Source organism: Solea senegalensis, linkage group LG7 (assembly GCF_019176455.1).
Source record: "Solea senegalensis isolate Sse05_10M linkage group LG7, IFAPA_SoseM_1, whole genome shotgun sequence".
NCBI lineage: Eukaryota > Metazoa > Chordata > Actinopteri > Pleuronectiformes > Soleidae > Solea > Solea senegalensis.
Genome location: NC_058027.1, coordinates 9,438,833 through 9,466,150, shown reverse-complemented (window position 1 = coordinate 9,466,150; position 27,318 = coordinate 9,438,833). Strand labels below are relative to the sequence as shown.

The 27,318-nt window shown below is 38.2% G+C and overlaps 1 protein-coding gene across 4 annotated transcripts in view; it reads left to right on the top strand.

Annotated features, from left to right (window-relative positions):
* Positions 1 to 26,843, top strand: part of mapk8ip1b (mitogen-activated protein kinase 8 interacting protein 1b) — a 48,428-nt gene extending 21,585 nt beyond the window's left edge. For 3 of the 4 annotated variants that reach the window (XM_044030297.1, XM_044030298.1, XM_044030300.1), the window contains 10 exons: positions 8,222 to 8,479; positions 13,227 to 13,308; positions 15,649 to 16,776; positions 18,296 to 18,371; positions 20,157 to 20,374; positions 21,150 to 21,253; positions 22,924 to 23,040; positions 23,479 to 23,549; positions 23,848 to 23,946; positions 24,395 to 26,843. In XM_044030297.1, coding sequence (XP_043886232.1) covers positions 8,222 to 8,479; positions 13,227 to 13,308; positions 15,649 to 16,776; positions 18,296 to 18,371; positions 20,157 to 20,374; positions 21,150 to 21,253; positions 22,924 to 23,040; positions 23,479 to 23,549; positions 23,848 to 23,946; positions 24,395 to 24,467 — 2,226 coding nt within the window. In that variant the 3' untranslated portion in view covers positions 24,468 to 26,843. The remainder of the gene's footprint in view (positions 1 to 8,221; positions 8,480 to 13,226; positions 13,309 to 15,648; positions 16,777 to 18,295; positions 18,372 to 20,156; positions 20,375 to 21,149; positions 21,254 to 22,923; positions 23,041 to 23,478; positions 23,550 to 23,847; positions 23,947 to 24,394) is intronic. The other variant, XM_044030299.1, reaches the window with a different exon arrangement.
* Positions 26,844 to 27,318: the final 475 nt, after the last annotated feature.

Here is a 27,318-nt window from a genome sequence, read left to right as displayed (position 1 = left end):
AGTTGTGAAGATGGCTATTGGCATTTGAAGTAATCTGCTAGTCTTACTAGTATTGGGTGAAGTGTGCATTGTCCAATAATGATCATGCCAAACAAAAGTATAGATGTGGTACAAAATAGTACCACATCTACCACAATTTGAAGTATCTGCTAAATTACTTCTTGTTTCTGCCGTTTATAAATGTTAATAATTCATTTACTACATGTAAATGAAGTATTTTACATCATTGTAATTATTGTAGTGTGCAATTCAAATCATGATAAACATATAAAATCATAGGCTTATCAGTGCACAGAAATGAGATTAAGAGAGAAGAGACAACAATCTGTGATTGTGTAAAGCCAGCAGGTGGATGATGGAACGCCAGGTTTGTAAACCTAATGTCGGTTTGCAGAAATTCTCTATTCACAATTTAGCTTCAAGCAGAGATTTATTGGTGGACTTAGATTTTAAAACACACCTAAACTATTATCTTCTTAGCTTGTCATTTTGTTATTAGGGATGGCTTAAAGGTTATGGATGTGTTTGATCGAGTTTGATCTCTTTTTGGAAACCTGTTTCATAAAACTGCCTGGCTGTTGGAGCTGTACATATGAATATAACAATGATGATTACCTTCTTTTGATATGTAAATACAGAAAAACAATTAAAAATGTGTTTGTACTAAAATCAGTAACAAAAAAATGTCTCTTTGTAGATCATCTATTTCTAACCCATAGCGTTGTGCTTAATCTGCAGCATGTTCGAACAAAGTACTAGAAAACCAGATCCCAGAGTTGTCATATTATTAGATCCATACCAGACTGAGGAGTTTGTTGTAAATGACAAAGCCAAAACAACTCTACAAATGACATCACAGTGTTTAGTTTTATGTTGCTGCCGCTTCACATATAAATTGAGGAGAGATCTTTTTCAAAAACTGATAATAATCTGCTAATCACACTGTTAATGTGTTAATTTGCACTGTCCCTTTTCTGCACTGAGTAGCACATAAACACACTTTGCAAAAGTGTCAGATATTTTTTCAGAAAACAATACTGTAACCAGAAATAAAAGGAGACAGATTATTAAACTGATTTCATCAGGAGAACACAAACATGATTCCAATCGGATTATAATTTTGTTTTCTGGTTATGTCAAAATGTTACTGTCAATAGAAATCTGTTTGCTAGCGTGGTTGCTATAACAAGTTATTCATTTGCCTGTGTGTCCATGGCTCAGTTCATACAATGAGGATTGTTCTTAGGTTGTTGAAGAACAGGTGAGGTGTTGTGAATGAATCACCTTGATCTGACAACATTTAGATTATACTTAAGTATGCATTTAAGTAAGCTGTCAACAGGTTCCTTCTACTTAAAAGTGCCCACTGTTCCCTGTAGGCCTGCTCTGTTTAAAAATGCATGAGGAGTTGGAGAAAGAATGGGAACATGAACTGTGAGCCCTTCATGTGAGAGCCCTCGCTGTAAGTACAACAACATAGTGGTGACCTCATCAGTGAGCTCATTATCCCAGGAGAATTACAAGACACAGCTTGCCTCATCAATAATGGACGGTCACATGGAACGAGCATCACACACCACAGACAGGTGTGGTGTCTGCCTCAGCAAGGGGGAAGTGTCGGGGGGTTGGTGTCTCGGGCTGGATATATAGATATGGGAAATGGTCTGTATTTATATGGCAGTTTTAGTCACAATAACCACTTAAAGTTGCTTTACACTATATCCTTTTCACCCATTTAGACTTACTCACACATTCATACGATGCTGTTTTTCTTTCACACATCCTACACTTGCACAGCCGACAGGAGCAATTTGGGTATCTTGCCTGGACGAGCAAAGCTGGGAATCACATTCCGGACCTTCCAGTTCGGAAGACGACTCGCCAGCGGCAGCCCGTCAATAGACGGGACACCTGTCTCACATGAAGAAGAAAAAGATAGGAATCACATAAAATAATTTTACGTGATAATTTAAGTGAATGAGCTATATGGGCCATTCTACCGAATTCGTGCAAATTGCTGTCCCACAATAAAAAAACTATTTAACAAAACAATTAAGAATTCAGACCTTCAATATTTACTAAGATGATGTTATGATCTAGTTAAACACAAGACTGTAACTATTTAGTAATTAAGCTAAATATATACAAAATCATCATTTATGCTACCTTCCTAGGTACTTTCTATTGGGAAGTAGTTGTCCCAATCTCTAAGCCCTAAATTTCAATCCATGAAAATAATACTTAAAAGAATTTTGTCATTTTTTCCAATAGTGTATTTTAAAATATATGTTTGGTTTCTTTTAAACAGAATGTAAAACATTTAGATTCATTTTGAAGTTTTTTTTAAAATTACAAAACATGCTTTAAAAAATGCTGTCCCACACTTTCACGTCACAACCGTAACACGAGTTGTTTTACCACATGGGTGGAGCCTGGTTTTAGTCACACCCCAGAATTTCTGACCAAGAAATGACACTGCATCCCTGCGCCTCATGGCTGCATGGTGAGATATTACCTCTCATAATTTTTAAGTAAATGGGCTCCAAAGTCTGAAAATCAGCATGTTGCATTAATAATTGTCACAACCGTACACGTATTATCTGCAAGTAAATACACTTTTGGGGGCTCAAAACAAAATATTATGTTTTGTTGTGTGTACAACTGTTCAAACATCTGTTCCTAGCCATTTACTTGTTAGCATGTTTGAGTTATGCTAGGAATTAGCTAAAAATGTCACAACCGTAACAGTCACAACCGTAACAAATTGTAACGTTACGGTTGTGACATAATCATTATGGAAGTGACAACATGTAATGTTCCACATATTTAAGGACATTTTTCATCATTATTATTACATTATACTCTTAAAACATAATAATAATAATAATAATAATAATAATATTGTTATTATATTTGATTTGTAAAGCACATTTCATTCTTAAGAATCTCAGAGTGCTAAATAATGTTTGATATGATAAGGAAAGAAGGAAAGAGAACGAAACTAGAAACGAAAGAAAGGAGGAAAGATCAAATCTATCAGTGATTTATCTGACAGGGAGCAAAGGAAGGTCAGAAGATCATGGCGAAAAAGACAGCAACATCACAGGCTATTGGTGAAAAGTCAAAGAGAGGTGGAGAGATTGTGCACAACTTCCACACCACCTCCCACACCCTCTGCCACGCCTTCTCCCATGCTGCCTTACCTTCCACGCACTTCTAGTGAGACTGTTACTCCACGCACTTCTAGTGAGACTAATAAGAGACGTTGGAATGCGTGACCACAGAAAAATAAACTTGAATGGAAGAAAGAAAAATATAGAAAACGGTGCCATAGATTGTGCGTGAGGCCAGAGAAGTCAAAATGTTCCGCAAGAACAAAAACTCAGAAGGAAGTATGGAAGCACAGAGTTCCTGTGCATATCAGAAAGACCCTTCTTTTTCATAACACACTCATGCACAATTTGCAGAAAAAAATACAAGTCCGCCAATTATAAAGAGAAACATGGATTAAGAAGCGCATTGACAAGCAGGTTGCTCAGAAAATACAATCTCGTTTCTATGCTCAGAGAAACACTAGGCAGCTCCCACAGGCAGCTCTCAACACGACTGCAGACAACCCACATCTAAAGTTCACCTGTCAGAGACATAACATTTGTGTTTGTAAAATTCACATTAAAAGGCAGGTTATGAGTTAATATTAAGCAATAAGGTTGAGGGGATATAATACAACCTTGCAAACAAAATACTGTGGTCATGAGCAAAACAGTGCGGTCACTACCGTAACAGTGCGGTCACTACCGTAACACTGAATGTTTTGTAAAATAAAATAAGAATTGAGTAATTAAATAACATTTTATGATAACTATTGGTTAAATATACATTCAATGTAATAACTAATGAACTCTGAGATCTCTATGATCAGTGTAATTCATTTTACAAAAAAGATTGCATTTAAATTTTGATGAGTCTTAGAAAATAAACTTTGTAAATTTGTTAAAAAAATGATTTTAATTGATTTAGTTGTAAAACCCTTCATAATAAATTACTAAAATTATTCTTTAGAGGGTGTATGGACACACAATATTAACAGATTAATATAATGGTTTTTATTGCAGTGTGTTGCTGTGTTACGGTAGTGACAAATTTTAGGAGTTGAAAAACATTTCAAGAACAGGCAGACATTAATATATGAAATTTGACTGCGCCTTTACTAGATATGTACCATAGACATATGGTACAATATATGTATGGACAAGGTTTTTGGAAAAAAACAACTTTTGAAAATGTGTTTCCAACTCTGGACTTTGCACGAATTCGGTAGAATGGCCCATATACAGTATAACACACACTGTGAGTGCCACTTGTAATCTGTATTTAACTGTAGTTTAAAGATGTGCTCCCTCATTTACAGTGAGTGAATGGTCATATGACATATTTCCTGTTCCTTTGGGGCGCAAACATCTTTACCGTAGACATTCATTATAAGTGGTGCATGTAGACTAGACCTCCCTCCAGTACAAAAGATAAGAAAATTCTGGGCAAAAATTAGCACCCAAAGACTTCCCACAACCGAGCGGACTGGCCCAGATAACGATTATAAACATCTTACTCTACTGGGATATGCTCTTGTGTGCAGCTGCAGATCTGTCAGCATCAGTGTGGACTGAGCCCATCATGTCTTTATAAACTTATGTGAATGTCAAACTAGTTTGAAACAACACCATACTGCCACAGCAAGAGGCAACACTTGTTTGTGTCCCCCTCCCTGTGTGTGTGTGTGTGTGTGTGTGTCTCTCACAGCTCCAAACAGAGCATCATGTCTGATCTTTAATTGATCACCCACCACTTCGATTCACGTCAGATGTTTTTTTTTCTTTTGAGTCATGTAATGCTTTTTCTCCCCTCAATTAAAATACGCCCCCCACTTTGTTTTTATTACCAAATCAATATGTGTGGAGTTAATTCAATTTGAAGTTTATTTTTTAAAAGTTACTTAAAGCTCTAATAACATTTAAATATAAACAACAGTCTGTTACATTTGCATGTCTCGGTGACGTTCCTGTGCTGCACTCAGTGATACATTTTAAATCACAACCCACAAGCAGTCAACATGGAAGTAGCATACTGAGTAAGACCAGGCAGATCGGCTCAGGCAGGCAGTTGTTCAGGAGAGCACTGAAGCTGTCTGTCTTCACACAGCAGCATAACGCCTGAAAACACCAAGTTACAGCCACAAATACATTCAGAAATGGATACTGCTAAAAACAAACCTAATAAATCACAAACATGATCAGTGCTAGCTTTCATAAATACAGTGAGGACAAGTAACGGTTTGGAAAAAGGCAGATAAACAACACCTAATTTACAGAAGTACACTTCAGACAGCTCCATGTTAGTCTCTCTCTCTCTCTCCCTCTCTCTCTCTCACTGTGTGTGTGTGTGTGTGTGTGTGTGTGTGTGTGTATGACTGATGTTGGGGGAGAAAAACTAGTTGAAATCAGAACTGAAGCGGTGTGGTAATAACACAGAAGTCAACAGTGGGCAATAGATGTTCCGCACTGTATCTTATGTATTTCTCATGATGCACACATCACATTTAAAAAAACAAAAAACAAAAGCATTATGTCATTTAGGTTGTAAAAAAAAGAAAAAAAAAAGAAGCATATTATTAATCCAGAGAGAATGATAGAGTGAGCTACTGAGTATAACTGAGCATGCAAGAGAGAGAAGCGAGAGAGTGTGTGTCCAGGAAAACAGAAGAAGAGAATGAGGTCTATTTCCATGGCAACTGTATTTCTCTCACCTACTTCCCATGTCAGAGCTGAAAATACATGCAGTGTTAGTGCGCATACTCACACTCCCTCCATGGAAACTGCTCACGTCATCTTATCCACACATGGTAACAGCAGAGAGGAACAACCTGCTCTCTGCCATATACAGGATGTTTACTGATATTCAGCTATGTAGTCATGCATTATTCATGGGCGTCTTGTTATCTGAGACTCTTCGTTATGATTGGCAGCATATTATCAAATATGGACATCTTGTCTTGTATATATTGCAGTGGTTACAGTAAGATAATACTGCAATAATATGTATATTTACCTTTGGTCACTACCAAACATGTTGAAAGCACAACACTCCACCGACATTCATATGGGATTTTTGTCCACATGATTTATACAATACAGTATTTACTCTATGTTGCTTTTTTTTTTTAGATCTCTAGATTCCTAGATGTTGTTCATCAGCTTCATATTTGGCTAGCATTATAGAGGGTTTCTCATATCCTATTCTTTTCTATATTGCAGCTTGAACAAGGTTGAGCAACACAATGTTTGAGCCAGAAAGACAAAGCAATGAAGTGAAATAGTAGAGGGAACGGCAAAATTTGTAGTATTATCTTGTCAACCTGAGTGAATAACATACCTAATTTTTTAAAATAAATACTACATTTTAGGACTGGATATTAAGATGTGGCAATGTCATTATTACAATGCTTTGGAGTCCACTGACAGGTTTGAGTGATTTAGCATTTCTAGCCTTTTTTTTCCCTCTCCTGTGCTGTGCAATTGCCCCTCTCAGAATGCTATGATTGGTCGAGAGCAAACCATCATTGCATCTCGAGGGCAGCAGCATCTCATCAGCCTCCACATTCTCACTGAACCTCTTGTCTCCTAGCAACAGGGTCTGGGGGCTCCCTTAAAGGGGGCAGTTAAAATGTAAGGTCATAAAGCATGAGAGGGAGAATAGAAAGTTGCTGCATTAGCAGATATTGATCTGGAGCAGGTGAAAAGTTAAATGGGAGGGAGAAGGATGGTAATAAGGGAGGAAAATGACGCGTGGTTGTGTTATTAAAGGAACAAAGACAGATGATGCGTATAAGCTGGAAATATAGGAGGAAGAGGAGAAGTGACTGAGCCATCTTGAACTCTGATACTCTTTGATATTTGCAAACAATACACTTTTCATAAAGCCACACTTTATGAATTGAGCAAACAAAAAGGAACCACAAAATCAAAATACACAAATTCCAAATAAAATTCCGATCATTGCAAACATAACAAATAAAAATGTTTTGAATGATTGAATTAAATCAAATGCTTTTGGATCTGCTAATGATTTATGGCGCATGTATTACTGGATCTATTACAGTTTAGCTTTACACAACCCTTGCTAAAATAAGTGTTGTATTTAAAATTGTTCAGGTTCTTGGACACTGGGATACTTGGATACTGAGTCAAGGGTGTTGCAGGGGTGTACGTTCATATTTCTGGGTAATGCTTCATTGTGATTTTTTATGAAAAATAGCTAAAAGCATATTTGGATGTGTAAGCCTCTGTCACATGACACAGAAACCAGACAACAGGTTTAAATGACTGTAGTGCAATATTACATTTGAAGCAAAAAATTAAAATGTACCTGTTGTGCATACTGTGTGTGTATATGTATAAATTGAAATACTTCTGAAGCAAAGACAATGCTAGAGACAATAAGACAATAATAGGCTTAACAGTGACTCAGTGTGTCGTCTTTTTTTTTTGTATGTGTGTCTGTAAGTGTTTGTGTGTGTGTGTGTGCATGTAGTTAAGCAGACTGCATTGGCCCTCTGCCCTCTGGCTCCTCACAGATGATGCATATGTCACTTGATTTTAGTTGTAATCTCTTGTTTTCTCTCTCTCTCCCTCTCTCTCTCTCAAACACACACAGATTGGTTGATTTAAAGTCTAAAACTTGACATAATGGAATGCAAATGTAGCACAAGTGTCTATGGTGTTTACAACAGTGTTGTGAAAGGTACATTATCAATTTTTCAAGTTAAAAAATAAAAAATAAACAGTTTTTCAAAATGAGGCAAAAAGCTGATTACAAGAGCAGAAAGGATTTATCTCACAATTTATTAAGGTAGGTAAACATTGTCATGTGGAGAGACTAAACCTGGGATTTGGTTTTGTCTCTGTTCTGTGCTTTAAGCCGTGTTGGCAGTGGAAGTGTTACAGTCTGAAGACAGAGCTACTTCCATTGGCTGGCTCAATCTCCTCATCCCATTTGCATCACACGCACTCAGCCTCTCTCTCTCTCTCGCTCTCTCTCTCTCTCTCTCTGTATCTCTCTGTTGTTGTCTCTCTCTCCCTCGCTGTCTCTCTGTCTGTCTGTTGTTGTCTCTCTCTCCCTCTCCCTCTCTCTCTCTCTCTGACAGTGTTTCATCCAATCCTTACAGGGCCATGTGAGGCGAGGAACCAATAGCATGTCGGGGAGGGCAGAGCTGGGGGCTGTTGGGAAGCTTCAGACAGAGATGCTGCATTTGGACCTCATAGATGGTGCTGACAGTTACCAGGGTGACAAAGAGTCATTGAAGGCATCTGCCATTGCACCTACACCAGCCACCAAGGACCCGGCAGCACCTGTTACTATGGATACATACCGCCCCAAGAGACCCACGACCCTTAACCTCTTCCCAATTGTGCCACGCACACAGGTAAAGCCTGCATTAATCTTATTGATTAGATGTAGGAGTGGAAGAAATGTTTCAGTGAATATATTTCTCTCAGTATTTTGCCTGCCTGTTTCCTACTCATGCACAAATGTGATAAAAATCTATATTTATGACATGACAACCTGTGTTACATCACCACTGCATTCATCACACGTCCTCCTCTGACAGAATGTGTTTACCAGACTAAACAATAGCCTCAATTGTCACAACAAACTGGTGCCCGTCTCTGTTTGTGTTAAGATGCTGATGGAGCTTGTGACTGTGTGTAAATGGTAAATGTTCCTTTTTTAGAGCACTTTTCCTGTCTCGGTCAGTCCTCATATGGTAGAATCATATTTAGTTTAAGTGAAGGAGATTTCATCACTATCAGTAAGGGTCCTCACAAATATAAATTAAAAAAAACAAGAGTATATCTGCTAGATGAAGTTGTGTGACAATGACTGTTGCTTTTACAGTATGTTTATACAGCAGAGCTATGGTTTAGTTGAGATGTTTTAAGTTGGGGTGTGTGTGATCTCTCATGTTAATCTTGAGCATTAATCGACCCCTTCATCACACCAACATTCTCCTCACACAGACTCTTTTGGTCTATTAGAAAGTAACCTGACTTCACTGATTCCTGTCATAATTATTGCAGCCTCTACAGGGCTTTGTCTCTTGAATGGCAATATGTAGTTTTAGGTGGATTTGTTGCATTGATTTGTCATGCTCATGTTCAAATTAAAAACACCATATATGCACAAAACGACAAAGCAAAATCACTGTACTGGACCAAACTGACCATAGGTGTGACAGCAAATGGTTAGTCGACTCTATCCTATGTCAGCTGGGATTGGCTCTAGCCCCCCCAACCCTCATGTGGTAGACAAAATGAAATTATGTATTTTAATTTATGTCTGGTCATTATAGCATTGCTAAAACAACAAACCTAATGGCAGTGCACAGTACTGTATTAATGAAAAAATAATACTTGCCCTCTTGGGCAGTCTTGTGTCTCCACCAAGCTCAGGAACCTGGAACCTGTCGGAGCCACTATCACAGTTTTGGGGTTGATAGCTCCTAATACCACTTGAGCCACAGGTGCCTTTACTCCCCACCTCTTCTCTAGCTCCTTTTTCAGCCCTTGATATTTCTCAAACTTCCTGCATTCCTTCTTCTGATGTTGCTCTTGCTTGAGATTGCCACATCCTCTTCTGCTGCTTATCAACAACCACGATGTCCGGTTGATTAGCACAAGTTTGTCTGTCTGGATCTGGAAGTTGCATAGGCCTGTCGTTCTCAAATCTAAATCTTATATTTTATTAATCCCCTTTGGGAAATTATTTCTCTGCATTTGATCCATCCTAGAATTAGGAGCAGTGGGCTGCCACACTGAGTAGTGCCCGAAGTTCCCTTTTCACTTGGCCACGGGCTGCCTAAAACTCCCAAAAGGTAGTCTCAAACTACCTTTGTGCAACTATGATCAGCATCTGTGTGCTGTTTGCAGTCCAGCTTTCTCCAGCCATTGGTATGTTTTTTTCCGATATCAGCTACTTCTTCAATTTGACAGTGGAACATGCCATGTATGGGCTTGTCCTCCCATGTTTGCCCCTCTGGCTCCTCCTCTCTACATGTCTCTTGGATGTTAGTTGTTTCCTCCTGGATAGTGGCTTTAACACTTAGTAGTCCTTGGCCTCCTTCCTTCCGCTTAGTTTACAACCTCAGTGTGTTACAGGCAGCGTGTCGCTATTGATGGCTGAAGACTTTTTCATAATACTGTATATTATATATACTGCCTGTATGTATGTGTATGTGTGTGTGTGTGTGTGTGTTGGTGTATATATATATGTATGAGTGAGTATGATTCATACATGCACAGTCCCCCGCAGTCCACACTGTCAACATGATCAACCAAGCAGCACTATATTTGTCTGTGCTTGTTCTTTGCCCAGTTTTCAAGAGGTGGCAACAAACCCACTGTACTTGCTGCTGTGCCTTTGTGCGTGTCTTAACTGTCAGAACGAGAAAGCACAAAGGATGTAATTGTTTTGAAACTTTTCTCTGCTTGAGAAGTCTTCCTGTCTCCTGGGACCTTGTTCACTCCTTTCATATGCATATACAAGCTTGATGTAAGCCATGTTAGGTTTTCCTGAAAGTGACTTTCAATGAAAGTTTAATACTTAAAGCAGCTAAAGTTATAGAAACTGTTTTAATGTCAAATTATTTTTTAGAAGCAATAATTCAGCTATTTATACTGATAGGAGACAGTTTTCAGGGTTTGATTTCTGGTGTGCAGTAATGTGAAACATATGTCATGATAACATTTTAATCACAATAATATATAACTTGTGCCTTGTTTGAACCCAATTTCATTCAACCAGGCTGAACTTCTTCAATTAGCAATTCAGCAAGTGGTGTCATATATTTCCACAAATTCCTTAAGAGGATTTCAGTGGCTGTAATAAATGCTTGGAAAGATGAGGAAGGAATGAACGAATGACAGAATGAGGCAGGGAAATAAACTCTTAAAAAGGCTTGAACTTAACACAAAACTAATGTGATCAATCTGTTGTGGTTGTTTTATCTACTTTGTGTAAAAATAACTCCATCTGCATTCATATGCAGATAAACATAAAGATTTGAGAGATCTAATAGCAACTGTATATGTAGCCAATGTTTAATTGTCAATGTTTTTCTCCATTGTACCGATTACCAAGACATTACTACAGCTCCTCTAGCTCCAACAGAGCTGACAGTGAAAGTTAAGTGAGATGGTGCGTGCAAGGAATGTAAGAGAGAAAGAGTGACAATACAGTGGGTGGCTGCTTCCAGGTCAGTGAATCAGGAGAAATGCTAAACAAACAGTTAGCATTTTTGATCCAGTAACTGGTCTAGGTGCAAGAAAATGAGGAAGTTGAAAGAAACTGTCCAAAACCACAAACTAACAACTCTATTTTGGTAAAGATGAGACAAGAGTCAAATATTATGTTGGTGTTTACCCACTTTAAAGGGTGGGGGGGACATCAAATCAGAGATTAGCCACCGTACACAGTTCCACTTCCCTCTCCAGCTAAACTTAAATGTATAGTGGATAATGTGTTCATGTGGTCATATGTTAACAGAGTAACATCCAGTCATCTTAGTCATTCTTACACACACCCACACACATGCACACACACAAACACACACACAGGTTTGTGCAGCTGCCGTTTTAAGGAAATGCATTGACTTCAACTAATTTTGATGGCCTAAACCAAGCTTTATCCAAACCTTAACCAGTTAATGCCAAACCCAGACTTTAACATAACTACAATTTAAATCTTAGACCTGAACTAATTAGGAAAAGGTTTTGGTCTCCATGAGAACTCATAGAGCTGCACTTGTTGCCGTGACAACCACCTTCTGTGCCTGTCTAGTACGCATACCAATAATGTAATATGAGCGGTGAGTCAAGCTGTGGGTGGACAGAGGGGGAGGTTATGTTGATCTTAATAAAGACACCACATCGTCATCACAGGAGTTTCCTCTTCTCTTCTCGTCTCTGCTCTGGCTGCAAACCAAACCTCATCACTATTCTGAAAAAGGTCTGACACACTGAGTCACATACTGAAAGCTGATTTTCAATGGGGGCTAGATTTACAAGCAGTTTGCTTTTGGCTACATCGACACTGAACGCTGTTCTTTCTCATCTTGTGCACCTCTGTTCACACTTCCTCTCACTGTGAAATGCTTTAAATCTTCAGTATGAAGCCAAACATCCATCAGTCCTGCAAATATTTCAAAATTAAGCTTTGTTGAAAATAACTTCTGAAATGCTTTACTTTCTGACATATCCAGCAGTTGAAGAGGTTGCAACTGTGAATTGCCTGAGTCTGGCCATGTCTGCATTTTTTTTCTTTGTTTCTTAGTCTTTGTTACAACATATTTGTCTCTTTTTTACATCTTCATCTCTTTTTTTAAAGCTACTGAGGTGTACAATAATATTGTACAACTTATGAACACATTATGTTCTCTTGTATACATAGACTCACTACTAATTAATTCATCAACAACAGCAAGTACATTTTCCACACACCCCATGACTATGGCTTCTTCAAACTGTGTCAGTTCTATCAAAAGATGACTTTTCAGTCCCACACTAAGACTGGCATCCACCATTTTTGTGATACTAGATCTGAAGTGGCACTGAGTGGAGAATGATGGGTTGGCAATGGACTATCACAATATTGTAAAACTGGCCAAAGAAGGAAGGTGAAGGTGAAGCAGCCACTTTTAATGTAACAAGCAAGAACAAAGTGTTTTGAGTGAAATGACCATGTAAAGTAGAATAAGTCAAAAATGCATTCTATGATTCGATTTTTGCGAAAGGCCCTCTCCTATCGATTAACACCTCCAAATTGGCCTCCCACCATCTGTGTGTGTGTTGAAGTTCTCAGTTGCTTGGGTAAATGTCCGGTTCGCTTTTACATGCACACCATGGAGCACGAACAAAAAACCCCCTACTCATGCAAAACAATGAAAGCTGTGTGTGTGTGTGTGTGTGTGTGTGTGTGTGTGTGTGTGTGTGTTGAGTGGGTGGGAATTTGCTTTTGCCCTCACAGAGAGAGAGAGACGGAGACAAAAACTTGTGTAGATTGAATGTCAGCGTCCAGAACTCAGTGATTAACTCTCTCTCTCTCCCTCTCTCTCCTCTTTGTTTCTCTCTGTCTGTTCTTTCCTCCTCTCTCTTGTTTTTTCTGCATTTCCACAGGACACATTAAACAACAACTCTCTTGGGAAAAAATACAGTTGGCAGGAGAAAGTTTCAGTCTCGTCGTCACCACTTAAAACAGGTGAGTTTTTTTTCCCACCACAGATTTCAGACCGAAAGCTGATGACTGAAGATAAAGAGAGCGAAAAGGATGTTGTCAATGACATTATTCGACTGTGTACTGTAAACACTACAGCTGAAAGTGTGATCCGAGTTGATTCTGGCAGGGCGTTTGTGTGTGTGTGTGTGTGTGTGTGTGTGTGTGCGTCAGCCAGCTCAGTTAGCTAGCCAGAAGCTTATTTCAGCAGCTCTTTTCCACACACAATGTGATGTGAGACTAACATTATCTCGCTCAACTCAGCAATGTTAGAAAAAAAGTTATATATTACTGTTATCCAAATTGTTTTAAAGCTCATCCTGTGAAAGACTTTGTAAAAATCAGTATAAATCTATTTTACTTTTGAGTTTCTTTCCGTCATTGGATGGACAATAGCAGGACACACAGGAATGCATCATAGTCTAAAACAGTTACCATAATCCCTGCCTTTAGAAGTAGAGAGTTCAGAGAGGGTGGAGTGGGTGGAGACAAGTGTCAGTGGCGATGTGTGACAGAATTAACAGTAGGGAGACCTGCTATGATGTAAGACTTGGAGACAGTGGCGCCATCTAAAAGACAGTAGGCGGAGCTGGATGTGGCAGAACTGAAGATGCTGAGATTTTCATTGGGAGTGACCAGGATGGACAGGATTAGAAATGATCTTATTTAAGAGACAGCTCGGGTTGAATGGTTTGGAAATAACGTAATAGAATGGAGGTTGTGATGGCTTGGTCATGTGCAGAGAAGGAACAGTGATTATTATTGGACAAAGGATGTTGAAGATGCAGTTGCTGGTCAGGAGGAAAAGACCACAGAGAGGGTTCATGGATGTTGTGAAGGAGGATATGAGGACAGTTGGTGTAACAGAAGAGGACACAAAGAAAAGGGCAAGATGGGGACAGCTGATATGCCATGGTGGCCCCTAAAGGGACAAGCCAAAAGAAGATCAAATCAAATGCTAAACCACTGTGTTAGTACGGTGTTATAAAGTTTGGCTTCTTTTGGTAAAAAATATAAACTTGATATAAACTGTGTCATTTATTTTTATTAAAATTAATTTCTATTTATTTAGCTGGTTAAATAAGACAATATACAGCCTAAAGTGCCTTGTGAGAGAAGCAAGACACAATCCAATATATCCCCACAAACAATTTTACACACATGCACTTAATTTATACTGGTTGTAGTTAATGCTAGATCCATTCTACACAAATATATATGTTGATACTTAAAGTGCATCTAAAGCAAATGCAGAGATTCTCCTTTTCCCACAGTATATATGTTAGAAAATAGTGGCTATATGAAAAACAATTAAAAATGTGGAGTAAAGAATTATTAATGCATTAAAGACTGAAAACACTTTCTCTCCAGTCTTCTCTCCAAGTGTATGACAAGATATGACACATATGACACACAAACAACGTTTCTTAACACTCCTCCATTGTCTGAAAGGCTTTCATCACTGGAGAGAAAAAACTCCCTTTTAACAGGAATTTCTGACAGAACCAGACTCAAACCAGTTGAGAAATTGGTTAATTAATGTCTCATTTGTTGTTGTTTTTGTAAATTAATTCTTAAACTGGATAATCTCTTGAAACATGGTTTATTATATTTGTAAAATACATAAAAATTGTTCCGGCTGAAGAAACTCCTGATAAGCATTTACAAGCCCTGGATTCCAATCAATTTCTAAAATGTAATTTACACACAAAATAATCTGCAAACATAAAAAATGAAATGAAATTGTATGTTTTTGTATTAGTTCTGAAGATGAATAATCTCATGAAATATCTTTTATTATTTGTATTGTTTGTATAAAAAAAGTGCATTTTCTAACCTGTAGATTTATACTGATGAATTGTACCTGATTTGAAACCAAATATTTGAACAACTTTTTTAATCAATCAAATATGGCAAAAGGGGTTAGTGACACTTTTTTTCTGTAGGGTAACAAAGTCGTGTGAAATATGTTTTATCACATTTTGCAGGGCCTTTTGCAGTGCAAGATTTCCACAGTAATGTGATAAAACCTGTGGTTGTATGAACACAACTAATGTCATTCATATGCAAACTATCAGGATCACATGGACACACAGATAAAGTTTGAGGTGCACTATTTCCATGGCTGTTCAAAGTTTTATGGAGCTACCTGGATTTACTGTTACTGGATTATAAAATATCAATCCCCTTGACTGCACTTAAAATGTCTAGCTGCAAAATCCTCATCATCCTCATCATCATATTTGTGTGTGTCTGTCCTTTGTGCATCCTTGCCTGATTGTGCGCCTGTTGGCATGTTGGTGTTTGCATCTGCTTTCCCTGCAGGTGAGCTTACCCCTCCACGTGAGCACAGCTGTCTGAGTGACGAGGACAAGGTTCAGGGTGGGGGAGCACAGACCAAAGACTGTGGGACCTCCACAGATGCCCCCTGCAGACACAGCTCTGGACATTCACATGGCTCATCAACAGCAGCTGTGATATGCTCCAAGCTTCAGGAGAAGCCACCTGCTCCTCCACCACCACAGAACTACACACCAGCTCCACTGTACCCAGCAGGAAAAGCAGATGGAGGCGGGCACCACCGGGAGAGGATCCGGTATCACACGGATGTTCATCCAGAGCCCACAGAGGAGATCTACCTGACTCCTGTACAGCGATCTGCTGAAGCCCTAGAACCTCCCAACACACAGAACCGACCCTTCCTCTCACAGCAGACTGAGCAGGGCCGCATGTCCATCAGCTCAGACACTGAGGGCCCACCTCCCTACCAGCCCCTCCCAGATAGGACAAACCCCTCTATCGATGAGGAGGATGAGGTCTATGTTGCCCTACCTTCATATGCTTCCTGCGTGGAGGCCCTCATCACACCACCCAGCACAGCTTTCTCAGCTCACACCTCCCTCGCCCTGGACCTCAGCTTGAAGGGTGAAGGAATGGCTGCTGGGGTTATGCTGAGAGCTGGGTCATCAGTAGAGTATGTGGACGCCACAGATGAAAGCTACTGTGGAGAGGACGAGGATGTGGACAGGGTAATCATGGATGGAAGAATTAGGAAGGGAGTAGGACAGGGTGATATCAGTGGAGACAGCAAAGCTGCCCCAGTAAGGACTTCCATGAGCTCCGAGGCCAGTGGTCTTTCATATGACTCAGTCAAATACACGTTGGTGGTGGATGAGCATGCTCAGCTTGAATTGGTCAGTCTTCGGCAGTGTTACCAAGGTTACAGTGATGACAGTGACACGGCCACCATCTATGACAACTGTGTCTCCTCTCCCTACGAGTCGGCCATTGGGGAGGAGTATGAGGATGATGAGGAGGAGGAAGAGGCTCATATAGGAGGAGTCAGGAGAGAGGCCACGGCATGTCTGTCTGAGGAATCCACTCCAGAAGTAGACCTGCCCTTTTCCAAGAAGTTCCTCAACGTCTTCATGAATGGGCACTCAAGCTCCTCTAGTAAGTCACTGCCATTGTTTTCTTAAATGCACTGTACCATTGTTGGGACACAGAGTGTTTTTTAACTCTACGGAGGTATATTTTAAGTGGGATTATCCACATCTATTACATGTTTACAGTTGGCTGATAAATTAATGTATTATGTGTCAACTTTGACCAAAGACATTGATATTTAATGTGTTTTCTCACATGCATTTGTCATATATTGTAAATTATCTGTTGTAGAAAATTATTGGTAGTAAAACAATGCACGCGTTGTATCATGATTAAGTGTCAATTTTAAATATAGGCCACTTAAAAACAAATCAAATTTATAATTTATAGGGATGCACCGAAATTGAAACTGAAAATCAGGAAACACTTTAACACCATAAAAATTGATTATGCCAATTCTGTACCATTGTTTTTTTTAACCTAATTTTGTTGTTATGGCTGGGACTGTGTGTACTTATCTCTCAAAAGTCAAGGCATTGCAATTATATATATCTAGATTAATATTTATGCTTCAAATAATAAATCAATTGAGAAACTATAAAAATATTTAGGAGGATCTCTTTGAACATATCGGACAGCAAGGGTGCATGCCCCTCATCTGGTGCAAAAGGTGTCATGTGATTAGAAAGTGTAGGTTTAGTTATGTCCCATTCAGTCATTTACTAAATGATGTGATCTATCTTCACCCACTCCAAAAACTTTTATTGAGAGTTGATTTAAGAATTTAGAAGTATTTATTTATGCTTTATGACAAAAGTAACATAAAGCAATATATTTGAAGATTTTGTATTGTTTTACCAGTGGTTCAGATTTGACATATTGTCCAGCATAGTGTGTAATTCACTGTTATTCAAAGCTGCCGTTTTTGCTGATTTGTTAATACCTTATCAGAATTCTGTTCAGAGGACAAACCCAGCTGGATGTTTAAATGACCTGCTGGGCAGCAGAACACGGAGCCAAAAACAGTTTGTAGTTTCCTTACACATTCACAAACTTGTATTTCAAGACAATGCACCAATGACAGCCACAGTGGACGTTTCACAGTACTGAAGAAAATAGGCATCAGAAACAGTAAGAAGCTTATTTATTCGGTTTATTGTTGTTTTTATTGTGCTAAATGCTTTGTCACCAGCATTTCTGTTTGGCTGCTTTTTTTGACAAAATGTTCAGTGAGAAAAAATACTGGGAGATTTTAAATAATCCTCATCATTAGAGAGGACAGTGCTGTGATGGACCTGTGATTGCCTTTGTTGGTCTCTAATCACCTAAAGAAATACAAAGAGTCATACACTGACCAGGTTTTTTTGTTTCTGTAAAAACTGTAATGGGCAGAAAAGAAGATTAATAGCAAAGATATTTGCTTATAATGTATGTGTGGTCACTGCCTCTAATAGCCTTTGCTGCCCACTTAAATGCTGCCCATGTGTTTTACTGACACCACAGCAGTTCTAGTAAATAATGCATGTGTGCATTAAGTAAACAACAAGTGTTTGAATTGTGCTCTTTCTCTGTTCATATATTGAAGGTGCTGAATCTTTTGGTGTATACTCATGCATCATAAATGGTGATGAGCGGGATCAGAGCCACAGAGCCATCTACAGGTGAGGAGGAAGAACTACACCACCATCTTCTTTATTATCACCAACTTCCATCAGTCCAACATATTACTGAAATAACAAATGTCCTATTGCTCATATGCTTATTTTGTCTCATTCAAACATAAATAGACATATGTTAATGAAAGTAATTACAACAATCATAATTTATGTGTTTCTGAAATAGGACTGTATGTTGAACAATGTTATGTTCAACTGTTATATGGACTCAATTCACAGTAGAAATCATGTCTGAAGACATTTTTTTACTCTATTTTTACTACTATTTTTTTTTACAATTTTTCTACCATTTCTTTAACACATTATTTTGAACAGATAAATCAAATTCCTAAGAGTGATATATGTTTGATAAATAAATCACAGAGTTACAGTTTGGCTACCACATAAAAGCAGTCCTCACACTGAAATGTTTTTCAGCTCTAACTCACCACAATCTTTATTATTGTGATTCAAAATACCTGAATTCTGGATGTTTCCTCAGCAACACTCTCACTTCATTTGACAGCAGGGATAAAGAGCTCTTTTAGAAAGTTCCAGAATGATAAATGCATGGGGAGCTGTAGTCATGTGAATAGCATCATCTCTATGCGTGAAAACATCATGTGACGATAGAGGACATAGCTGAAAGCAGGAGTTTGTTAAAGGGCCCCTTTGATAATATAGGTTTCCAGTTCCTCTACATGTGAAGATTTCCATAATACAACTACAACTATGAATGGTGATTATGAACCATTAACATGGGTATGAAGTAGTAGTTTGTCTGACATATAAAACCCTTTACATTGTTCACCCTAAACTCATGTTGGTCAACATTGAAAACAAGAAAACTGATCATTATAATCCTTAATGCACTTAAGCCATTGTGGCAATGAGCAGTGCTAAAGGTAAAGGTATGGTTATGGCAAAGTAGTGTGTATGTGGAAATAGGTCATGAGAATCTTCAATGAATTACTCTCCTCTGGGGAACCCCATTGCCTGTTGATGTCCTTTTGCTGCACAGTAGTAGTATTTAATTACTGGAAGACCCAGATAAGGTCTTGAATTGTATTTTTTTTTTTAATAAACATGAGTAATGGCTAGTATTGTTACCTCACAGCAAGAGGGTCACTGGTTTGAATCCTGGGTCAGACTGAGGGCCTTTCTGTGAGGAGTTTGTATTTTCTCCCATGTGAGCGTGGGTTTATTTAGAGGTTAATTGGACACTCTAAATTGACCGCAGTTGTGAATGTCAGAGTGAATGATTGTTTCTGTGTGTTTGCTCTGCGATGCACCAGTCCGGCATGTACCCTGCCTTCCACCCTACGTCAGCTGGGATTGGCTCCAGCCCCACTGCGACCCTCATATGGAGTATAAAGCGGTAGACAATGAGTATCCAGATAGTTTACTGAAATATTTTGCTGAAAATACCGACTTCAGGGTTCAATATTGTGACAAGCATATGATTAGCATGCAGTGTAGTAAGATATTCTGACTGGAAAACCTCTGATGTGAGGATGACTTCTTATACCACAAATGTCAAGTACTTTGCATTTTGGTAAAAAAAATCTAAGCATCACTAACACTAATATGTAATTGTAAAGTGTCTTGTATTGACATTAAAGTCAGTTTCACAACTCATTATAGTAGTATAGGTATGCTACAAATCTCCCAAAGCCTATAAGTTGGTGAATATTTGATGATCAGTCCCAAGATATCTTTGTGCTCATTCAGCTAATCATCTAACGAGCCTTGGAAGTCTGTTATGTTACATAACTACATCTATCACCACAGGTTTATCCCTCGACATGAAGATGAGTTGGAGCTGGAGGTAGATGATCCGTTGCTGGTGGAGGTCCAGGCGGAAGATTACTGGTACGAGGGCTACAACATGCGGACTGGTGCCCATGGGATCTTTCCTGCTTACTATGCCATAGAAGTGACCAAGGACACAGAAAGCTACAAAGGTACTGACAGTGAAAGTACTGGCAGTGTTTTGAATAATACTTTACGTAAGTCAATTTATTTTTACTTTCAAAATATACAAATGTTTCATGCTCCTTAATTTCACACCATACATGTCAATGGTAATAATGCACATTTTCAATTTGTATCCTACAGAGATCTTAGGTCCTGCTCCATTTAAACTGTTACATTTTTGAATTGTATTTTCAAAAATGGGATGGACTTATTTCATTGGTGTTGATAATGGGCTGAATGACCTCATAAATTATCTTTGCTATTGATATTGATAAATCGTTATCTTCATCTTAGCGGTTTGCAGTTTATTCGGCTGATATTGGTCTATATGTTGTATGATATGTAGCACTATATAAATTAATTTTAATCATTCTATTTTTTACAGAGAAAAAATTGAAACTGTGTGTCGTTCAAAAGTGTCAAAATGTAACAAACTACAATTCATTGTATCAACAGGCTTGTTGAAAGTTATTCTATATGTAACCACTGCACCTATAAACGTTACAGTGGCATGTAAGTGATGAAAAGTAAATTAGCGAATGCACATAAGTGTAGCTACCTTAGTGTAACAGATCCAGTAATGGAAACGTGCAAAACAAGCATGGTATAAAGATGACTGTTGATGAATCACTGGTAATCTACCAGATATATTGTTTTTCTTTTGTTGTGAAAAACAAAATTTTCATCTCTTTACATGGTCACCAGTGATTAATTAAATTCTCCAATCACCATCTATGTGCTCTTATGTTGTCATGTCATGGGTATTTACTATTACTCAATTACTATATTGTGTTTATTTCTGTGCAGTAAAGAGCAGTGAGTGGATGGACAAGTATCGGCTGAAATTCCTGGGATCAGTCCAAGTGCCCTGCCACAAAGGAAATGATGTTCTGTGTGCTGCTATGCAGAAGGTACAAGGCCAATATTGTGCACTTTTGTATGTCATTAGACACAGTATGTCTACAGTATGTTTCAGGGTGTAAAGCAATGGGTAACATCATAAAAACAGGATGCAAACAAATCATCAAAAAAAACAAACATGTAAATGCTTTCTCTTTCTTAATCAAACTGTGCCTTTTTGATTCCAAGCTGCTGTTCTTGCACTGTGTGCCACCTTTATTTAGTATTTTTTTGTATTTAAAAAAAAAAGAAGAAAAAAAAGTTTATATTTAGCAATTTTAAATGGAGTTTGTTTTCTGGAAACTGGGAATAAAACATTTGCACTGTTTTTGTTCCAGTTCAGTGATTGGGACTACAGTCTAAATATTGATTCAGTGGCCAACAAAAGACCACAGCAGAGGGCACTGCTCTCAAGCAAAAACACACTCAACAAGAAACATGTGCAACATTTATTTTTGCTCCCATTTTCCATTAATTGAAAATAAAAGATGATATATTACCTATATGCACACAAAACCCTTTTTCTATCAGAATGGGTTTATAAAACAGATAAATGAACATCCCAGGTTTACTACAATAGTTAATCCACCTGGCAGGTGAGACACATCAAGATGCTGATCAAAGAGTATGATTACTACAGAGGTGTGCCGTGAACTGGTCAAAATAAAAGGCCACTCTAAAATGTGTAGGTGTTTTCCTGTCCCACAGGTGACACCGATTTTGAGGGTGTGTGTGATTGTCATGCTACCTGCATGAATGTCCACCAAAGCTGTAGCCATGAACAGCCATTTCAACCATGTGTGCCACCTCCAAAGTGTTCCAAAGAATTTGGCAGTACATCCAACAGAACAAGGGTTAGAACATTATTATTATTATTAGTATTATTATTGTATGCAATGCACTGCTTGGATAACAGATACTGCTGTCCCCTTACTTCAGTGCCTAATAAAGATGTTTCTTATAAAAAAAGCTCTGTCACATTATCTAAAATTCCTAAAGATCAGGAAATTAAGTTGAAGAAGAACAGAAAAAAGACTCCTGCTGTGAGGCTGCAGGTACCAGTGTCCAAAGTGTCCAAAACACATTTTGGACACTTTCCACTTCCTATGTGGTGACAAAGTCAGAAGAGAAACAGTATTGTTGAGTGGCCATTTATTGTGTCCAATGCACACCTGTGTAAAAATCACGCGCTGCCAGTACAGAGGAGCACACTGAGTCCGGGTAAGCAAGTTTCAGGATGTTTAATGAACACAACAGCTACTACAGCGGCTATATCGAAATACACACGCAGGTAAAATGTAATACGTGCACTGTTTGCGTATGTGTATCATAGCTGAACATAAAGCGGTCAACAAAAATTTCGGCTACCTGACTCTCCTCTCTCCTCCAAGTGCAGGTGATTCAGCCCCTAATTATAACCTGCTACGGTGCCCACGTGACCCAAACCCCACATATCACCATGGCAACCATACCAAGCAAATCAAAGCCCAAATAATCCCCTGCAAGCAATGTGTGGCTCCTACATCATGTATAGCATTTAAAAAGGATTAATCAGCAGTGGATGGCTTGTCATGTGGCACACTTGAAATTATGCCACTACTAAATGTTGCAGAGTTTTTGAATAATCTAAAGAGTTTTGAATCCCGAAATCAGTTTTGAATAATTTACATTTGTTTTCCAGATCGCCACCAACAGAAGGATGACAGTCAAGTACAATCCACCTTCCTCCTGCATCCTGGAGATCAGTGTGAAAGGCATCAAGCTTGCAGTTCAAGAGGATTATTATGCTTGTGACAGAGTAAGATGTTTTCACTCTCATGTCTATGTCTAACACAATATATCGAATTACCTCAGGAACTCAATTGAAGCACATTGCCCTCGTGTGGTTGCTAATGGACAGTACAGGGTTTTGGTTAGACATTTATTTCCAGATAAAGCATTAACTGTAGACCTTTAAAAGTTAGATAAATAGTGCATCACAATTTATTTTACAACTTTTAAATGAATACAATAATGTGTAACCTTTAAAAATAACCTTTAAAAGACAAAATAAAACAACAAAACTGAACAAATCTGTTTAAAAAATAAGGTAAACTGTTGTAAGAAAAGCCAGCAAACAGCTACATTTTTTTTTTAACTTTAGATTGAAGTAAATCACTTGCAGTAGCTGTGCATTTAACAGCTCATATTATTCAAATCCTTTATTTAACCGATGTTTTCTATGCCTTTATCACAGAGTAATGAATGCAGTCACTTCTTCCAATTAAAGAATGTCTCCTTCTGCGGCTATCACCCCAAAAACAGCAAGTAAGTAACCCAACCACAGTATGAAAAAAAAATATATATACTGTATATATATTTGTATTAATCAGCCCTAAAAATCTAGAATGTTCCAGCACTTTCATATTGCATTTGCAGCTTAGTCAAAAAACTCTGAATGACAAGACTAATGTACCTCATTCCAAAAATCCACCAGTAAAACAACACTTTTATCCAAGTGTTCATCTCGATACCATGAAATAAGTCGCCACAAGGTGTCACTTTAAATCATTAAATGTACCCAGCTTTAAGACATGGACTTGACTTCTCAACCCTCTCTTTGCAGATATTTTGGTTTCATTACGAAACACCCAGCTGACCAGAGATTTGCCTGCCATGTGTTTGTGTCTGAAAACGCCACTAAACCCATCGCAGAGTCAGTAGGGTGAGTTGGACTGTTGAGTGTGTATTAGCTCTTAAATATTCAGTCTTTGCAAGTAAGATGCATTGACTTCTATTTGCTTTCATGTGATTACAAAGGTTCCGGCACAGGTCACTGAGATACATAAGATGTTGCAAATACGCATTTTCCAACCAAATGAACAGTTACAATGACAATACAAAACTTTACTCTTAGTAATGTGTTGCCCTGTAGAAAGGTCTTTGTTTAAGTGCTTGGTCAGTCATATTTGTTCTTGTTACAACTTTTTTAGTCGCATTTCCTCCATAATATGATCCATTCACCAATTAATCAAATATGGAAATTGAAAACAAATACAAATATTTAAATATATATTGCACTTAAATTGTTAGACTTATATATTCTAGATCTTTGGCTAAGGAAATGTTCTCTATCTGATCTCTAACTGATATTTTTTTTTTCTTTCACACAGGAAAGCCTTCCAGTTGTACTATAAAGAGTTTGTGCAGTTCTCATGCCCTACAGAGGACATCTACCTGGAATAGCATTGCCCTGCCTTCAGCCACAGCATTGTACATTATACTGTATCATAGCATAACTTTGCATGGAGGACGGGCATAATCTGATTTCAGTATATAAAAACCAACATTTGACAGCAGTTGAAAACAGATGAAACCTTTGGAAAGCAAGAGGAAATTAATATGTGCCAAAGGTGACATGTAGAGGATTTAATAACATGCACAAGCACAAACGATCTTTCAGCACACCCTTGGCTGTACTAGTTAGTCTGTAGAATTGTCTCTGCAGGTGAAACACTGAAGGCCAAGGTGTTGTTTCTGCTGCTTCGGGCTGCACTACAACGATTGACTGATAACAGAACTAACAACCACTTTTGAGCTCAGAAAAACACAGTAATTGTTTTGACTGCATCATTTACGTGCTTGTGGACTTGTACGTAACTAAATTATAACTAAATCAACACAGAAATTATATTCCAAGTGAAATATGTAGTAACAGTGAACTCTCCTGTTAGCACACCTAATATAGAAATGCACTGGAAACCATTCAGTAACTTGTTGCCAGTAGACAAACTTGTGAACACATGACGAACACACACGTGATCATAAGCAACCACTGAAATGCACTGAGCATAATGTATTCTTTTAATCTTTTTAGTACCTTCTTTTGGTGCCATCATGCTAAGTGAAAATACTAAACTGAAAGGTCTAAGGAAAGCTACTTTTAGTCAAATGTCAGAATACACTTCACTGTGTGTTCTAAAATGGCATGAAATCAGTGACAAAAAGGTTTAATGCCAGAAAAAAGAAACATCTGGTTATAGGCTCAGTGGTGGTAGAAGTTGTGGCAGGAGGTCAGACATTCAAATATTATTTCTTAGTACATTATTTTACAAACTCTCCAGGCACCAGAAAAGTGAAATGCTCTCAGGGTGGCTGTGATGACATACAAAGGCTGGTCCTCAGATCAGATGATGCCGGTGCTGACGAGGGAGCGTAAACAAAACTTTGGTGTCCTCAGATCCTCACTATTAGTGCCTCTTTCTCATCAGATCATTTTGACCTCCCTCAGTATAAGGTTTCCATGCACAGTTAAGTCAAGCAATGCTTGTAGCTCTACTATGCCTTGGACTATTGTCCTTGTCCCAGTGTACAGACACCATTAACTTCAAAAATATTTAATTCTAAGAGTAGAACATTTGTCTCCACGTCAGTCCAAAAATACACCAGCCTGGACTAGGCCATGTTTTTCACATGTTGTCGTTTTTTCTGTGTACCAGCTTCTTCCATTATTCCCAGGTCAAAGCTCAGAGCTGGGAAGTGTGGAGCATGTGTAGCACAGAGGCTTGTTTGGGTTAAGTTGAACGTTTACATGCAATAGTAATTCAACTTCCATCCGCATTATCGGAAAGTCCGACTTTGTGAATTTTGATTTAGTACAATTTCCGTTGATCTAACATGTTGATACATGTTTTAAAAGTAAATTTTTGTTGGACTAATAAAAGTAACAATGTTTTTTAATGTCATGTAAAAACACAGATTATTATCTTTTGAGGGATTGCCATTGAGTGTGTGATTATAATGCAGGATTATGTTTGATGTCAGATGCACTGAATGTGCGCTACTGTACCTCTGCTGTTCAAGTTCAGTTAAGTGAACCTGTGCTAACACAGAGCTGCAATAAGCTTAAACAGAGCCTATACTTCAGGCTAAACTCTAGAAACTCTAGAAAACAATCAACAGTTTTTTTTTAAAGGAAATAAAATACATACTTAAATGATCCAGGATACTCTGAAGAAAGATTAGCAGGTTGAATATGATCATGACTCTCTGGCTCATGTGCTTGAAGTTGCCAAACTACAGTAGTAGCTTAGCTGTAGCAGGTGGCAAGCAAAAGTAAGGCTAAGGTTAAATATCAAAAGCCATGAATACCTTCAGCAATACATAAACTTCTGTTGTCCCCAGACCTCTCACTTCACTTGACTTACACTTCAATATTATAAAGATAAAGAAATGTAACTCCAAACAGCCCCTGGCTCAACTCTTTTTAATGACTGTTGAACAGACTACACCATAATATAGCACATTACTGCCCACTTTGTAAATTCATTTTCTCCAATGATATTTAAGATCTGTATCAATACAATTACCACACACACACACACACACACACACTAAATCCATCAAAACTACCTATCTTAAGATCAAAGCTGTATTAGTGTTGAGAATGTGATCATGACAGAAAGCTTATGCATAACTATATCATTCAAGCATCCTGGCTCCAGTACTGGTACATATGCTCTACAGTGAAAACACAAAATGTACTGTGAACATCGTCGAGAGTAAGAGTTAAAAAGTGTGTAAAGACATGCCATATATAAATAAATTAATTAATATCTGTAATTATAAACTTACATTGTCTTGATTCAACATGTAAGTGAAAGTTATCTTAATTTTTGATTTTTTTAGGCGTGAATTATTCTTTATTTAAAAAAACAATTTAATGCATATCTCAGTATCCTGTCATTATTTTATAAGTATCAAAGCATTCATCCTCATGGTTCGCTAGGAAGGCGCTGGTGCCAATTTCAGCTGACATAGGGTGAAAGGTGTGGTACACCCTGGACAGGTTGCCAGTCCATCATAGGACCATATAGAGACAAACAACCATTCACTCTCACAGTTTTATTTTACAAACTCTCCAGGCACCGGAAAAGTGAAATGCTCTCAGGGTGGCTGTGATGACATAAAAAGGCTTGTCCTCAGATCAGATGATGCCGGTGCTGACGAGGGAGCGTAAACAAAACTTTGGTGTCCTCGGATCCTCACTATTAGTGCCTCTTTCTCATCAGATCATTTAGATCTCCCTCAGTATATA